Raw genomic sequence first — 16,982 nt, forward strand, 5'->3', positions numbered from 1 at the left:
CAAGATATCACTTTATGATTTAATAGTTTATTTACAGCACTCTTGCAATTCCGTAAAATTCCTACATTTTTCACTTTAACCAACCGAAAACTTCATGCTCTCAGAAGCCATACACAGTATCCCACAAACCCATTGAGGGGGCCGGGGCGCCCTGCTTCCCATCGACTAATGTGGATTTTTTCAACCTTTTGCATTGTTCAATTTCGAACAGTTCAGACCCACAATAATATGCAATGTTGCTTGCAAAACATTGCACATTCCTTTTCGTTTGCTCCTACTCCTGTTGTGCTCTTTGCTTTTCTTCTCTCATTTTATTTTGCTCCTGCACCCACAGCATGTATCCTACCTATTTAGCTGCGCCGAGCGTACTATATGACGCACTCTCAAAAACTGGGGGGCCCAAAATATGCTTTTCATTACAAAAAACCCGGTAGAAAAGAGCATGCAGTAAAGTAATACGTCCTGCCGTGGTTTTCGGTTTTCCTGTTTCATTGTTTCGCTTAAAAGCTACACCACTTGCTCCTCGCTTGTTCGAGTGGATATTGCCGCCATTTCTTTTTTAAAAACGTTTAGCTCTTGTTTAAGACTGTGGTTTTATGTGTGGGTATATTCACTATTTGCTGATATACTTGTGTTTGTGTGTGTGTTTTACTCGCTGATGCATCAATCATCTACATTTATAATGCAAAGCGGACACTTTTTTGACTACTCTTGAGAAGCGTTTTGCTTTGTTTTCCTTCTTTTTTTGTATTTTAGGATAAAGGAAAGAGGAGCAGTGACACACCAGTAGCGACGACGCACTTATTGTTTTATTAAGTTGTGATATTTCTTGTTTAATGCTGGTTGTTTTTGTTTTTACTACAGATTGCTTCAAAGCGTTACAACAGTACGTCGTCACTAAGTGTGCGCTAGCTATTTAGTGAGCTTTATAAGATTCAAGTCAGCGAGATTCTTAAGACCTTCCCTACCTATCTTACACAGAACACCGGCTACAAGGGAAAAGGATTGCTAATATGTGTTGTTTAATAATATCAACTGCTTCACTCTTTTTAAACCTTTTTTTGTGCTGGTACAATGTGTTTTTGTCGCGGCAGTGTATCTCATTCAGTATAACAAATGTAGTACACAAACCGACAACGGTATACATAGACAACGAAACCGACAATACATAGGCTTACGCTACTTATTATTACTTTTTAGTCCTGTACACAGTTTTGTTGCTTTGTCTTACGCGCTAGCAAAATCGGTATCGTTTAATAAGGGAGGGTGGTATATAGGTAACACACCAAAAGAAGAAGAGAATTTCTACTATTTGCAGTTGCTGTGCACGATAAAAGAAAAAGTAAATGAAAGTATTCAATTCCTGTGAAACTTGTAAGCAGTTTGAAAGAGTGCAAAAAGAGAAAGAATTTTGTGTAATATCAATGCAAATAATAGCCTACCGAAAATTTCGCTCGTGAAACTCGCTACCGATTCAAAAGGATACAGAGAGAGAAAGAGAGTATTTGCTTATCACATTAAATAATATCACAGGTACAATACAACACACACACTCACACACACTCAGCATAATTTCTTTGCTCAACTTTTCAATAAACGTAGATTGTTAATAGGATCGTTGGGATCGTGCAGGATAATAAACCTTCTCAATCGAACAAATTCTCACGTCCCGGGGTATTTTGTTTAATGTTTATCAATCAACCGAATGTTCGAAAATTGATTAAACAGCATACTGCCCCACCGCTCCACTTCCTGCCTGTCCTATCTACCTCTTAATCCAACACACTCGATCACCTCCTCATCGCGTGGTGGTGTGTTGCACTGGTATATATTGATGATGAACGCGTTTTGCTGCAAATGCAAGTTCGTTATTCCGGGGTAAATTAAGGTGTGATTGCGCGCTTACTCGTCTCGTTTGCGAATTAATGAAATTTTGATTATGATTAATTGATATTGCTCCGTTACGTGTGACACTATTCGAAATGGGGAAGCAGCATGTTCTGCATAATACAGCACACCGTTCTGCATACTCAACCTAGGGGCTCGGGATGATGATGTTGTTAGCGTAGTTTGAAAATAATTTTCCTCTACAAAAGGAGCTTTGCTGCGAGTTTAATTCGATTTCATTTCATTTCATCTGGGAACGTATTAAAAAGTATTTTGCGATACAATAATAAAAAAAATAAAAACAAAAAAAGCGCTTTTCCAAAAGACCTCTTCAAAGTTAATTTTCCACAAAATTTCCTTCCCACTCAGACACAACTCGGTGTTTTTGCAGCCCCACGGAGAAGTATTACATTAGAATCATTGCTTCCGGTTCCTGCAGGCTCAAATGTTCTACCTCATGAGGAACGTTAATGGCGACAATTATGATGAACATTAAGACCACTTTTATGATGCCAATAACAATAAACATCTTCAAACGAGTGGGCGCACTCGCTGGTAGCGCAAACCGAACCGCGGCGGGGGAAAAACAGTCATTTTTCCCTGGGTCGGTGGTATCCTGGCGGAAATTAAAGTAAGCTTTTCGTCTGTAGGAAACGACGTCAGTACGAATTCACCCAGCGCAGGATGATGAATAACCGGGCATCTTCCAAGAGATGTTGCTGGGGCCGTACCATCGTAAGGCATGCCGAGCGTCGTCGGGGTGGCTTCGTTGGGAACAATGGGATGTACGACGTTTGTCGAAAATGATACACCCAAAACATACAGCGCGACAACAACGGCGAAAACAACAAATAGGGATTAAAAGTGGGATGAATTATGATTTCCCTTTTCCCCAAGCACATGTGTGTGTGTGTGTGTGTGACGTAAACCGAGTATGTTCTTCATCTTTCCATTTAATGATGATTTAAAATTTTCACATAGCATAGTGAATGTTCATCTCATAAAAAGTTTAATAAAGGAAAGGTTAAACGTACGAGCAAAAGGAAGTATTTGGAATTCAACATGCCAAAAAACAAAGCTCTAGACATCCCCAACCAACACTTCACTCATCCAAGACCGACGATTCACCTAATCCCGGACGTAACAAGTGAAGGGTTTTATCGAAACACGCTGACTCGCGCACATTCATTCAAAATTCCCTCATTCAGATCCAAACCAGACGACCAGACAAATTGGCGAATCATGTTCGATGGAATTTTGCATCGCATTCCAAAATTCACATCATGTGTCTGCCGCGCGCGAGTTCGGACGATTTTAGTCTGATGAACTGCAGAAGCACCAGCTCCAGCACCAGACATCGCCGGGCCCCATTGCACACGGTCTTCATTATTGAACAATATTTCTGCCACCGGTCGTTCGGTCTGGGTCGCACCCGACAAGAAGCGCAGTACGCGAACGACAGTAAACATTTTTGACATGATCCCGGGGATTCCGTTTCGGCGGATGCACCAGCAAGCACCACCGCACACACTCTGCCAAAGTTAAGTACATTTCACACGGCCGTACGACCGTAAGATGGTCGGCAGTGTGGTCTGTGGGTAAGAGCGATGCAACCAACTGCGAGAAGACACCGCACACTGCAGAGCTCTGCAGCTAAATATAAATTATGAACCGTGTACGAGAAGCGCTACTAGTCGACGAAACGCCGGCGACCGACCCGCGTTCACTTGTCATCGAACTCTGGGAACGGATGAACGGCACACACCGAAACACATTTACCCACTGCCGGACGGGGTTAACACGCAACGGAAGTGTGTTGTCATATTAAGTTTGTGTGAGCTCTCTCTGCACAACGCTTTCCAGACCACCGACAACACAGACACAGAAGGAGAGAGATCACATGTGATGTTTGCTTGGTGAAACGTCACAGGGAAAAGATGAAATTAATCATAGCCACACTCCCGTTGTACTACAGGCTCACCGATCATTTTCTTCCAGTCAGCACAATTCAATGCTAAGTAAGATAAATTGCAGCTTGTGTCAATGAGGGCAAAAGAAAGGAATGGTTTAAAAGTGCAAAATTTTCTTGTTTCAGAGGTCTTTAGTAAAAAATAAAATAATAATAATAATTCAGCGGAGAAAAAAAAAGTTCCTAACTCTCCTAACGCATGGAAATTATTCTCTAAATGGCATCGCTAACGAAACATCAACTGTACAGCAAGGGAAATTCTCATCTCAGAGTACCGAACGTTTCACTTAAATAAATTATTACCTTCCTAGGGACAACCCCTCCCTTCGTATCTTTTGGTATCTCAAATGGTTCACCGGCGTGCGAAAAAACAAACCCTATGGGTCGTGTTGTGTACCTCTTGACTTGTGTGACCATTTTATAGCATTGTCTAATGCACCTTTCACTTAACTTCACCTCCTTCACCTAAACTCGTATATTTTGCACTGTCACTTTACTAGAGGACAGCCCCAGCCAGCTCATCTAAGTATCATTTCGAGCTCCTATTTCGAAGAAATCAATTCTGCGTAATTCAAAATTAAAAACCAACCCCCCCAACTGCGAATTCCGGAAGATTGTACGCACGATTGTGTGTGCGTGTAGAACAAATCGGCAGATAAAAGCGCTTGCGTCTACTTACGTGCTGTGACGGGATAACGCTTCTCACTCACCCCTCAGACGCTATATTTATGCGGCTTGATGCACCGCCGTCGGTTCCTCATAGACCGGACCGAGCGACACGCCGTCATCTTCTTCGTGGCTTCCGCCGTTGGTAAGCTTTGTCGTCTTCGACAGCTCGTCATGGGTGTCCGAGTCGGGCCCGGAACAACCGTTGCTTACCGTGTGGTCTTCGTTTTCGCTGTAGCTACCGGTCAGCATTTTGTCTGTTTCAGTCTCTTCGTGTTCGCTGATCGGTTCCTGCTGCTGCTGCTGATTGTACACGTACGGAGGATGCTGTTGCTGCTGGTGATTGTGATGATGGCCATTAGTGATGAGCATCGGTTGCTGCTGCGTTTGATCTCGGTGCATTTGCTGCTGGTGGAGGTGGTGGTGCTGCTGCTGCTGCTGGTGATAGTTACCGTTGATGGCGTTTTCAATATTTACGTGCACGGTTTTCACAAACTTCGGATGCATGCGGAAGCCGCCACTGCCGCTGCTACTGCTCGCACCGGACGCGTCCGAGTAGTTGGTGAAGTAGGTGCAGTTTTCGTGCTCCGTTCTGCCGGGTACGCCGCTGCTGTCGCCGTTGTGATGGTGACCGCTGTCATCCAGCATTTGATACTGCTCGTTGAACGATACCACCTTCGATGGGGTTAGGCCATCGTAGCTGCCCATACCATTAAGTCTGGAAAGCAAGAAGACAAGTTGTTGGAGAAGGTTGTTTCATGTTATTCATGAGGTCGTTGACTTAGAAACATATTTGTGTTTTCATTTTTGTAGATTTTTGTTTTTGTTTATAATTTTCAGACAAAAAACGCAATATAATATGAAAATTTAAGTAATTCATGGGGGTCATCCATAAATTACGTAGCGCCAAAAATTTGGAAATTTAGGCTCATTCTAAGCAATGAAACAAAATGTAACGCAGACTGGCTTCTGCTTGTACCCCCAATGAGCGTTACGTAATTTATACATGGTTGAAAATGATACTGAATGAGAAACTATCATCAGCGCCATCTTATGGAATGCAAACAAACTATTCGAAAAACTAACGACCGAAAATTTAATTTTCTTCATTGATATTTAACTACATCATTTAATACATGTCACACATCTTCTTTACACTTACTTGTTCATATGGTGATGTTGTTGCATCATCATATTGCTGTGGAGCTGCTGCTGCTGCTGCTGATGTTGCAGGTGAGCGTGGTGCTGTTGCTGCTGCTGGTCTAGAAATTCGTGATTTTTCGAGCCGCCCGAATGGCTGCTCCGGGAATGGTTCGACTGGCAGCATGATATGGAAGATGCCGACGACGAGTTGGGCATCCGATACGGATGATAGTTGACGTCTCCGTTCTTCACCGGACTGTTGTACACATCGTCGTTGAAGTAAGGTGACTGCTGTTCGGCGGATCCGGGCGTACCACCGTTCATGTACGGGAGAAAGTGTGGCGGCTGCTGTTGCTGGCCAACTGCAGACTGCTGGTTCGGCAGCGGAAGCGGTGGTACATTGCGCATGGTGCACTCGTTCGAGCTGCTTCTAGACGATCCGCGTCCTAGCAGGGATGGATCTACATATTGATATGAATGTTGAGCACTGCCACTACTTGGGTTTGTTTCCATTCATGAAATAGAGTGTGCGTGCGATTAATCGATGGTGTTAGTACGTCCAGGCAAAACAACACACAACACGCAAACGCGGAAAGCGAGCGAAGGGAGGAAAAAAGCAGTATTAGTATCTTTGTATGACCAAACCGTTCACCATAGAGGGAGAGAAAGCATATACACAACAGTTGGCGCGCTACTTACTTATAACTACCGGATTGGGCCGATCCACAACGAGCGGACGATCCCTGGGAACCGATCGCGGTGGGTGGACAGCCACTGCCTCCATTACCACCACCACTACCGCCGATCAGTTCCGAGGGATACACATGATTTAGATGTATATGGTGGTCTAAAGCTTGTGGTATCGGTGGCGGATGCTCCGGTGGAGGAGGAAGGAAATCAATCCAGTTTGCAGGAGGAGCTGGAGAATGGTAGCGGAGCAGTAGGGGGAGGTTTTGATTTCGATTAGTACGGCAAAACATTTTAGTATCATTTGTTTTTGTAAAGAAATATTAGTATTTTATAGTTCATTTGGAGAGCAACACGATTAAACGAAGAAATTGAGATTTTTGGAGGAAATCTTACCTTGATTGTATGGCACGGGCGTGAAAGCTTTCGGATGTCCAGCAAGATACGTTGCCGGATCGGAACGATTGGTGGACGCTCTTGATATGTACCCGTCCAGGCCCTGGTAGCTCATCTTGCCGTTGTCGTTGCAGTTCCCGTTCACAAGTACAGTGGTCGCGTAGGGTGATGGATTGTCTGGAGACTGTATAACCCAAAAAGGAGAAATAATTGGAAAAATGTATGCTTAGAATAGGACACAAGCGAGTCTGTTGGATGTCCAATAGACCCCTTAAAAACCTTACCTTACGACTGTTGTAGAACGAAGTGATGCTTCTCGGATCCACCTCGGCGTAATCCGTACTAACGTCCGCATAGTTCGCCGTGTTCTGCGAACTTTCCAACAGCTTCGCCTCGCTCAGTCCCGAATCCTTATCCGTGTCCGTCGATCGCCAGCCACGATCTATCCACAGACAGTCGCGCCGTGAGACGACCATCGGCCGCCGGCTTGGGTCCGTCATCCCGCCGCCAGCACTGCCCGACACCGTCGTGGTGGCGCTCATCATCTCCTTGTTTACCTTTGCCCGGTTGCGCACAATCAGCACGACCGTGAGGACGCCGCTCACGAGCAGCATCATCAGCAGCACCACCACCGGCACCGTGAACCAGGGTTCGTGCCACATATTTAGCTTCCGGGTGTCCTCAAAATCGCTCAGCGAATTGTGCGCCCTCGGCGGAGCTATCACATGCGCTGGGTCCATCACGAGGTACGCTGGCTTCGAGTAAGGTCCAGCCCCAACCCGGTTGAACGCAACTACCCGTACCGTGTACGTCTGGCCCGTCGTAAGACTGTGAAAGACGATCGATGTCGTCGTAGCGTTGAGCGTGATCTGAGCTAGAACTTTCGACGAGTTGGCCGCACGCAGCTGCACCTTGTACCCGAGCAGGACACCGTTCAGGTGCGAGTCGACCGGTGGCAACCAATTGACCAGACCCGTCGTTAAGTTTACCATGCCGGTTTGCACGTTCATCGGGGCGCCCGTGGGGAAATCTTCCAGCGTTTGTACCACCTTCGAGCTGGTCGGCTGTCCCTCGACCGTTTTGAAGTAGGGCGTGAGGAAAAACTCGTACCGGGTGAACTTTTCCAGCCCCGTTATGACGTACGTCTCGGAGGGATTCATCGGTATGGTGAGCATGCTGTAGCTTTGGGCGTCGGCCCCGGCGGACAGGTTCCGGTACCGCACGTACAAACCCTCGACGTAGTCATTCGTGTTGCTGATGTGGAGCTGCCATTCTAGCCGGATGGTGGTGGAGTTGATTGCGACCGCGTCAACCAATTCCAGGATCTAGTATGTAGTGTAATTAAATGGGTTTTATGTAACCGGTGGTAACAGTTTTATGGAGTTGTAAAGAGACACGAGTAAGGAACAGAAGACACTAACCTGCCCACTTAGAAGCAATCGAGCTGTTTCTATTTCTTCCGGCATCGTCACGCCATCGTTGGCGGAAAGCGTGCGGATGATGGCGGACGTTGGCGAAGGGGCCGAATAGCCGTACCCGTTCTCAGCGCGGATGATGAACATGTACGAAGTGGAAGGTGAAAGGTTTGTTATCTGGAAACGGAAAATATTCAAGCCAAGAACACAAATATTGACATTTTTTTCTCCATTTTTCCCATTCCCATCACACTAAAGTTCCCGCAGCGCTTACCGTTGCGGTATAGCCCGGGATGCGACTCATCGCTTTGATCCAGCCCGCCTTCTCCTCCGGGCTGTAGTACTCGATCGTGTACCCATCCGTTACGGAGTTCATCTGCAGCTCGTCCTGACCCCGGGTCCAGGTCAGCGTAATGTTGCTGTTGGTGATATTAACCGCCTTCGGCATGCCCGGTGCCGATGGCAGCAGTTCCGCATTGTGTGACCGGTGCTGCATTGACGAAAGGCTGCTTTCAACCTGCAGGAGAGAATCGGGATGTGTGTATGTGTATGTTTGTTAGTTTCACTACACGCTTATCAGGTGTTCGGGATCTCAAAATATTCAATTTTGCAAAATTTGCATCATGCACTGGTTGCGCCTGTCAGAGGGGGAGTAGTGTAGTTCACCTACGCTCTTAGGATTACGAAAGAGGCAACACTGCACCACAAGAATGAACTTACCGTTAAGTGTGCACTCCATGAGGTTTCACCTTTCTCAGAAAACGCCACACACCGGTACCAGCCGCTGTCCTCATTTCGCAAATCTGCAATGTGGATTAAAAAGCGTAGTTAAGAAAGACTGGTGGTGTACAACAATTCAACATCCAAACAAACGGTACAGAGAGTCCTCCGCGCCAGATCGAGCGAAGTCGGTTCGAGAATGAAAGAAAGCCGTCCCGCGCGCACACACGTTCGCTCTTGCCCGCCATGCTTCGCTATTGCTGATGATGCTTGGGAAAATGTCAGATATATCACCCGATCAAGCGCGATAGGAATGCGGTGTATGTGTGTATGCCAAGTGCCCTCCCTCTTTGATGCACTGGTGCATTGCGGGGATATGATCGCTGCATGGTGGGATACTTTCTACGTTCTTCCGCTTGTTTATATATGCAAGCGGAGCAAACGGCAGGGACTTGTCCCTGGTCTGCCTGCTGCAGCGAGAAAGAATTGGCACTGGGACATCATCAGCACAAACACAAACTGCTGCATCATGTACTCTCGTCTCTCCCGCTGGGAAATCGGCGATTGCATTGGGGGTTTGGTACGGGCGCATCGAGAGCGGAACTTTACCGACAACCCCGGCAATCCCCGGCACAGCTCGTCCGACAATCGTTTGCCTTATTTATGAATACCGGCAGAGTTTGAAGCGCCAGAGCGCATAGTAATCGTTGCAAACAATCGAGATTATGTGTAACAGAATCACAAGACCGAGACGACATAGCAGGGGATATGATTTCTCAGAAAAAATGACTCGTTTTCTTCAATTTGGTACTATATTGAGGTCTTTAAGCAGATCTTGGGAATTTGATCTTTCAAGAGAGAAAAGGTTTTAGCTAAAATCAAATTCCCAACATAATTCCAATAGATTTGATGAATTCTCTTGAATACCTAAGACCGACGAAAGCTTTCAAGAGCTAAAGAAGAGGGAATCCGATTTCTTTATTACATTGCACCACTTTCCGTAAATGAAGATACGGGAAAAAATCAAATTAATTACCCTTATTTTCTCCTGTCGAGCTAAGGAGAGGAGCAATGAATTAACTTTTAGTTTTTCCACTGTCGTAAGATGCTTCCGGGAGGGTGTAATAGGGCAAAAATGTACTGTTCTATGGCGTAAGTTATCCTTCGTCCACGGCTTTTCTTCGAGAAGAGAAACTTCGATAGGGCAAAAACAAAAAATCACTTCGTCTGTTGACGCAACTCCAAGGAGAATGTGCTGTGGTCTTTCTTCTCCTTTCAACCAAGTCTAAGTTCGTTTTTCCACCAGCCGTAGTAACTTGAAGTGCGGGTAAAGACAGGTATTAAAATGAAATCCCCAATGATAAAGACGTACAAACGCACAGACTCAAACACACACACACACCAACGATCGTTTCCATTTGACGTATTTCGTTCGTGTCTTTACCGTTGCAACATTTTTCTTGCGGTTTTTTTTGTGTCAGCCAACCAGCAGCATTAAATTGCTCGCAGTCTATGGGTTGGCCTCTCTTATCATTTCACCATTTTTCAACTCGCATTAGAAGTAATCCGCATTGTTAGCTGTAATTATATTTTTCACCAAGTCAACTCACTTCCTGCTTTGCTCTTGCTATCGCGTTTCCATCACTTCTTCCCTGGGCGTGCGGTATTATTGTTGTGGAGGATGATAAAGCCATTTTCTTCCTATCCCCATCCCATTGGTAGCTTTCTTTCTTTGGTCTGGGCCCGTGAAATGTACGCTTTATTTTCCCACTTTTCATGTGGCGGGAGAAGCCTGACAATTAAATCCCCTGTTATCAAGACGTTCGGACTTTTCGCTGCAACCTGACACAGCGGAGTGATAGGAGATAGGAACAAAAGGATCTGTTTTGAAAATGGTTTCATCTGATTTGTTGGAGGTGGAGCTGGTGTTTTGTAATGAAATTGACTGATAGTTACTGTACTAAAATATATTGTGTAAATATACTCTATGCAATAGGAGCCATATTTTTTAAATATCTCCCAAAAGAGATACATTCAATGCATTTGCTCAAAAGTAAATAAGACATTAGATGCAAAAGTGAGCGCTTAAATAAACGAAAGCCTCACAAAATAGGCCATTATTTCTCCGCAAATCAACAACCAACACAAAAAAGTGGCATAATCAACCGAATGAAAGCACAACAAATCGTCCAACATTAGCAACATTGTTCGCGACAATTGTATGTGCGCGCCCCCTTTCTTTTAACGTCAATGGCAGCAGCTTTCGTCGACTCGTGCTGAAATAATACCAATTATCCCAAACATTACCAAACGTGCACAATTAAACAATGTTGCATGTGGACAACTTTCCGCAGCGCGATTTACTGCTCCTTGCTGTAGTCCTTTTCTTTGTGTTTTACGGCCCAAACATGCTACAAAAACCGCACGCGGAGACTGTAATCCATCGTTCGCACGCACTTGGGAAATTACATTTTTACGTTCCAGCTTAGCATTGTAAACAAAGATTAGGGAGGGCCGACGAGACCCGTCACGAAATAAGGCTAGAAAAATGCGACCGTCGTTTGATTACTTTTTGTGCAAAATCGTTATGCTTGCTGTGCGCGGCGCGGCGTGTTCAATGTGGCGGTGGGACGACACGAACGTCGCGTCTTTGGCAGTGCTTTATCAAAGCTCCGTATCAGCCCCGGAGAGGAAGTAGTGTAGAAGTATCGGCACATGCAAACGCTGTACGGCGGAGCTAAGACCTCACACAACATAAAGGAAACCCAACCGTATAGCTTTAAGCGCGCCCTCCGAGTCATTTTGTTGTATTTCAATTACTATATTTCTAGGTTCGTCGCCATCGTTCCGGAGTGTTTGGCATGGAGCGACGACGACTCCTGCTGGTCGTAGTAGCAGCACCACAAACAAATAGCGAACGCTCACCCCCACGGCGAAAGCGACTGACGTTCGTGCGCTGGTCTGTTCCCCCGCCCCAGGCGAAAGCGAGCCTTATGCTTACCATCAATTCTTAGCGTGCCACCCTGGATGATTGAAATGCGCCCGTTACCGCCGGAAAGGTTGATATCGGTCGCATTTTTCATCCAGCGAATCATGGGCGTCGGATTACCGCTGGCACGGCACGGCAGCGTGGCAACGGTGCCGCGGGGCAGCGTTTGATTCGCTGGTACGATCTGCAGTATCGGCGGCGGACTGCTGTCCTCTGACGTTAGAACCTGTGCGGTGGGAGGGAAACAAACGACAAAAACACAGTACAGAAGAAAAGCGTTAGAACACGTGGAATTGAGTTGTTGGAATATCTGTCAATGCTTATCGAGACGGGGATAGCGATAGCGATTCATATGTGTCCGGGGTGCTATCAATCGTACCTGTAAGTAAGCTCTGCTAACAGTCGAACCGGCCACACTCAGCGCTGAACAGATGTAGTACCCATCGTCATCCTTCTGGACGCCACGGATCTGTAGCGTTCCCTGCACCGATACCTGCATGTTGTCGTACGTATTGTTGGGAAACATCAGCGTCTGGGAGCCTTCCTTCGTCCAGAAGACGGACGGTTGCGGATTGCCGGACGCGGTGCACTTGAACGAGGCCACCCCGTTCAGGGCCGTCTTCTGGTCCTGAGGCTTGATCAGGAATGTCGGTGGAGCTGTAACGAAATCGGACATCAAACGGGCATCGAGCGCTGGTATCAATCGCAGATGATGACGGAAAGATGTCGTGGAGATCAAAGGCGGTTCGGTTTTTGGGGGATTGAGAGTTAACTAAACGAAACAAGCGAGATGTATCATCTTCTCTAGTGACTTTGAAAGCATTTCAGAAAGGCAACCATTGTTTCAATTCCAAAAATGAGTCTTTTAATTCTTGCGATTCCGAACCTTTCACTGGAGAGATGTCTGCGCTTTAGCCTAGGACATCTTATGAAGCGATTTTTGTTAAAAAGTTACTTTAAATTACTGTTTTATGGCATCGTGGAGCTCTGATTGAAGAAGAAAGCATCACCTGAAGTACGGCACTCACATAATCCCACCGCATCGCAAGGGTTAAAAACGCACAAACTATAAACAACAGTTCCAACAATCCGTGGAATCCGTTCGTACCATAAATTTACCGAAGCCTTTCTACCACCGCACACAGACACAGTTGAGGAAGCGGTTTGATAAAACCATGAGTTTCCTGTAGCGGACGAACGCGCGATAGCAAATCCCGCACCTCGGTAAGACTGTTTTTAGAACCAATGATACACCACATATAATACCGGTAGATACTTTAAAACGTATATATTACAACTGCATGCAACTGTACCAAAAGCCAAGCAAAAACTTAGCCGTGAAAGTTCTATGAAACGTTTAACATCCAACAAATGGGATGTGTGTGTGTTTTCACCCCTTTACAGCTAGAGGAGCAATGTAAAGGATGTACCGGGTCGTAAATCTTTGACGTTAATTCTTATCGGACTTTTCGTTGATGCCATTACGGGTTGGTAAAACCGGGGCTGGATAAAATGTACTTCCTTCATACGGGGCCCGGAAATGAACTAACACTGTCGAGAGTGTATGGGGCGAGAAAGCGAAACTTGAAAAAGCTCGATGGTTGAAAACGACACCACCACCACCACCGACAGGCAGCAGCAGGGGCCACAAATGATTAATGATAATGCAACAACTGTATGGCAGGTGTTTAAGTACTAGTGAAATATGATAGCGTTTGTGGCGAACGTTTCTAAGCGAACAAAGAGACGAGCTCCACACCAAACAAAAGTGTAGACTATTCCAACTGTTTGCTGTTTAAAATTAACACATTTTTGTTAACTCTCCCCAGAACATCCAGAAAATCAATAGCTTTGTTTGTTGGACAGGGGAAAACAACACTATACTTACAGTTGACGATGAGCTGTGCTTTCGCGCTGATCTGGCCGATCGAATTGTGCGCCTCGCAGATGTACATGCCCTGATCGGTCGGCACGACACTGCGGATGACCAGGCTGCGGTCCTCTTCCTCCTGAATTTCGGCCCTGCCCACCGGAATGTGACCGTTCTCCTTGCTCCACAAGATCTGCGGCGTTGGATCGCCATCGACGGCACAGCGGAACTGGACGCGCTGCCCTACCAGGGCAGTTGTGTCCATTGGTTCCAGCTTGAAGTAGGGTTTCACTGCAATGACGAGAGAGAGAAGAACACGAAAATAAAGAACAGGAAAATAGACCGATAACTAATGTTAATTATCAAAATTGTGTTAAAATAAAAATGTTTGTATTTTAGGCTCATACCCTGAAACATTAAATTAAGTCTCTATTCTTATTCACAATGTATTCTTTAGTTTCTAATACTTATTAAGTCGTAGGTTCAAAATATGATTTCATCAAAGCTAGTGATCTGCTCTCTTGATCGCACACACGACTCCGAGCTGACTATGGTTGTTTTAAGTACGATTTCGGTTCTGATAAAATCGGACACGTATTCTGTACAGAGTCATCTGGTGTCAGAGTCGGAGTTATCCGGAATCTGAGTCGGAGTCAATCGGGATCGGAGTCAGATTCATCCGAAATCGGAGCCAGATTCATCCGAAATTGGAGTCGGAGTCATCCGAAATTGGTTTCGGAGTCGGAGTAGTCGTCCGAAGTCGGAGTTGTCTAGAATCGTAATCGGCCGGAGTCGGCAGCGTCTGGACGACTCTGAACGACTCTGGACGACTATGGACGACTCTGGACGACTCTGGACGACTCTGGACGACTCTGGACGACTCTGGACGACTCTGGACGACTCTGGACGACTCTGGACGACTCTGGACGACTCTGGACGACTCTGGACGACTCTGGACGACTCTGGACGACTCTGGACGACTCTGGACGACTCTGGACGACTCTGGACGACTCTGGACGACTCTGGACGATTCTGGACGACTTTGGACGACTTTGAAAGATTATTCTGAACGATTCTGGACGATTCTGGACGATTCTGAACGATTCTAGACGATTCTGGACGACTCGCGATTTCGAGAACTTTCCGACTCTGAAATACAGTGACTCCGGATAACTCTGATTCCGACTACTGATTCCGATAATGCTGGTCAGAATTACCTTTACAGTCGGTTCCAAAAATTTCAGCGTCAGATCGGGATCGAATCCGGATTTTTACCAAAAAACAACCGTGAAAGTTCACTCTAAATGCCTATCAATGTACTGTCAATTTTCCAATAGTTTGTGCATATTTTAGGCTCGAAGAGAAGAAACACATAACACAAAAGATGTATGCGTGTAATAAATTAAGTAAGATGTTAAAAGGTACACGCAAACGACGCCTCACATACTATTAAGGAAAATTAACTAATGAACAGATTAAAACCGACTAAAGAACTACAAAAAGAAAACACGAACACATTTAAAACAGTTTAGACACACACACGTTAATTGCAATGCCTTGATTAACAATTAACCATAAATATAACCCTTTGCTCATAGGATGTGTAACGGAGAATTCGCCTGAAATCTGAGCATAAAAAACAACAACACTAACGTTGCTTTTAATTTACCCGCAAGTGCAACTGCAACAGAGAGCGAGACGAGATAATAATTTACAAAACAAAAAAAGAAGAGCCCAAAACACTAATCAATCATTAAAGAGGCGTAAAACATTGTAACGCCCCTCGTGCACGATGATGAAGATGGGGAGGTGATTTTTTGAAGCAACAAACCTGAAAAATTTCGTTGTAAAATATACATTTTGATTCATACTTATGCTTTAAAAAAGTACAAAAAAAACGCGTCGTCGTCTTTCGCAACGGTATTTAAACTACAATTTCAACCCCGTTTGCTTGTTTGACGGATGCATTCGGGGAACGCAGCCCGTCCGAGAGCCCTTAGGGAAGCACCGATCGTGTACCGTGTGTGTGTCAGAAACCCTAATTTTAACGGCAGCCAACCAAAGATCGATCGTCAAGGCAGAAGAAGCACGGGGTAAGTTTTGATGAACCGCGCCGATGATGGCGGTGCGATGGTCAATCGGTAGAGACACGTCCGTGTATGCTTTTAAAAAGGGCGTTCGGTCCCGCGAGCGCGCAGAAACAACGATCAAATTACGCCTTCTGCGCAGATTTACCGATATCAATCAATCAAAGGTAAAACTTTACGAAAAATGGGGGGGGGGGGGGGGGGGGAATCCTTTTTTATTATCGTACCGGTTGCTTTTGGTTTCGTTATCTGTGGGTCTCTTGCTCCCGGAGGCGGTGACGTTAACGAAAAACGCAACAGTCTCTTCAGTCGCTTCCCGCTCAGTGTTGTTTCGTCCCTCATTGGGAACCCTTTTTTTTCCTTGCCGGTACAAAACCACACAGTCACCCCGGCGCGGCTCGGTAATGGACGGAAGGGCATATAAAAAGCGTTTAAGCGTTCGTGCAGAAAGCCCAAAAGCTCCTGGGGACAACCGTCACCGGCACATAACATATATCGAGCACGCCTGTTCCCGCCCGGTGCTGGCCAAACCAAAGTATGCTCATACGAAAGGATGGCTACCCTCAGGACACTGAAACGGGAATTTATCTTTCAGCGAAAGGCTCGGTCGTTTGCACAGCAAGTTTAAAACAGGCTGGCGGCGGATGTCCTCCACACTGGACTGTAGAATAAATAATATCTCCAAGAAGACACATTGAGTTATTGATTTGCGATATAAATCACTGAAACACAGTCTTAATGTAATTGCACATAATTCGCCACCGTGTTGCTCCGTTCGTTCGAGGCTGAATTTATTAATTTTCTATGATAAATAGCGGTATAATTTTAGTGGAAAAGGAAAGGAAACATTGCTGTCCCATAAAACAATTACAAGATTAAATATTAAAGTAATATAGTTACGCCACCATAAAATGCCAAAATAAAAGAAGCAACAAAAAATATTTCCGAAATTCAACGCCCGGACGTAGTAGCCGTACAGGACCATAAATTCACATATCCACACCAAAGCGATTCAACCTTTGGTACGATAAACAATCCATCCATCTCCTGACGGCCACACATAATGGCACGGAATAGGGAGGGAAAATGTTTGCAAGAAACCACCACCATTTGTCAGCAAAAAATAGACCCTTTTTCGCACGATATTTCTCCA

At 45.5% G+C, this 16,982-nt stretch overlaps 1 protein-coding gene across 5 annotated transcripts in view; it reads right to left on the reverse strand.

Moving 5' to 3' along the window:
- Positions 1-3,953: 3,953 nt before the first annotated feature.
- Positions 3,954-16,982, reverse strand: part of LOC1270986 (roundabout homolog 2) — a 117,914-nt gene continuing 104,885 nt past the window's right edge. Inside the window, exons 7-17 of one of the 5 annotated variants that reach the window (XM_061662651.1) lie at positions 13,761-14,033; positions 12,252-12,529; positions 11,885-12,098; positions 8,884-8,966; positions 8,438-8,680; positions 8,170-8,340; positions 7,033-8,073; positions 6,749-6,932; positions 6,365-6,584; positions 5,685-6,161; positions 3,954-5,240 (exon numbers count right to left, since the gene is read on the reverse strand). In XM_061662651.1, the coding sequence (XP_061518635.1) occupies positions 4,583-5,240; positions 5,685-6,161; positions 6,365-6,584; positions 6,749-6,932; positions 7,033-8,073; positions 8,170-8,340; positions 8,438-8,680; positions 8,884-8,966; positions 11,885-12,098; positions 12,252-12,529; positions 13,761-14,033 (3,842 nt within the window). In that variant the 3' untranslated portion in view covers positions 3,954-4,582. Of the gene's footprint in view, positions 5,241-5,684; positions 6,162-6,364; positions 6,585-6,748; positions 6,933-7,032; positions 8,074-8,169; positions 8,341-8,437; positions 8,681-8,883; positions 8,967-11,884; positions 12,099-12,251; positions 12,566-13,760; positions 14,034-16,982 lie in introns of those variants that run through there. The other 4 variants (XM_061662650.1, XM_061662649.1, XM_061662652.1 and 1 more) reach the window with 4 other exon arrangements.

Source organism: Anopheles gambiae, chromosome 3, assembly GCF_943734735.2.
Source record: "Anopheles gambiae chromosome 3, idAnoGambNW_F1_1, whole genome shotgun sequence".
NCBI lineage: Eukaryota > Metazoa > Arthropoda > Insecta > Diptera > Culicidae > Anopheles > Anopheles gambiae.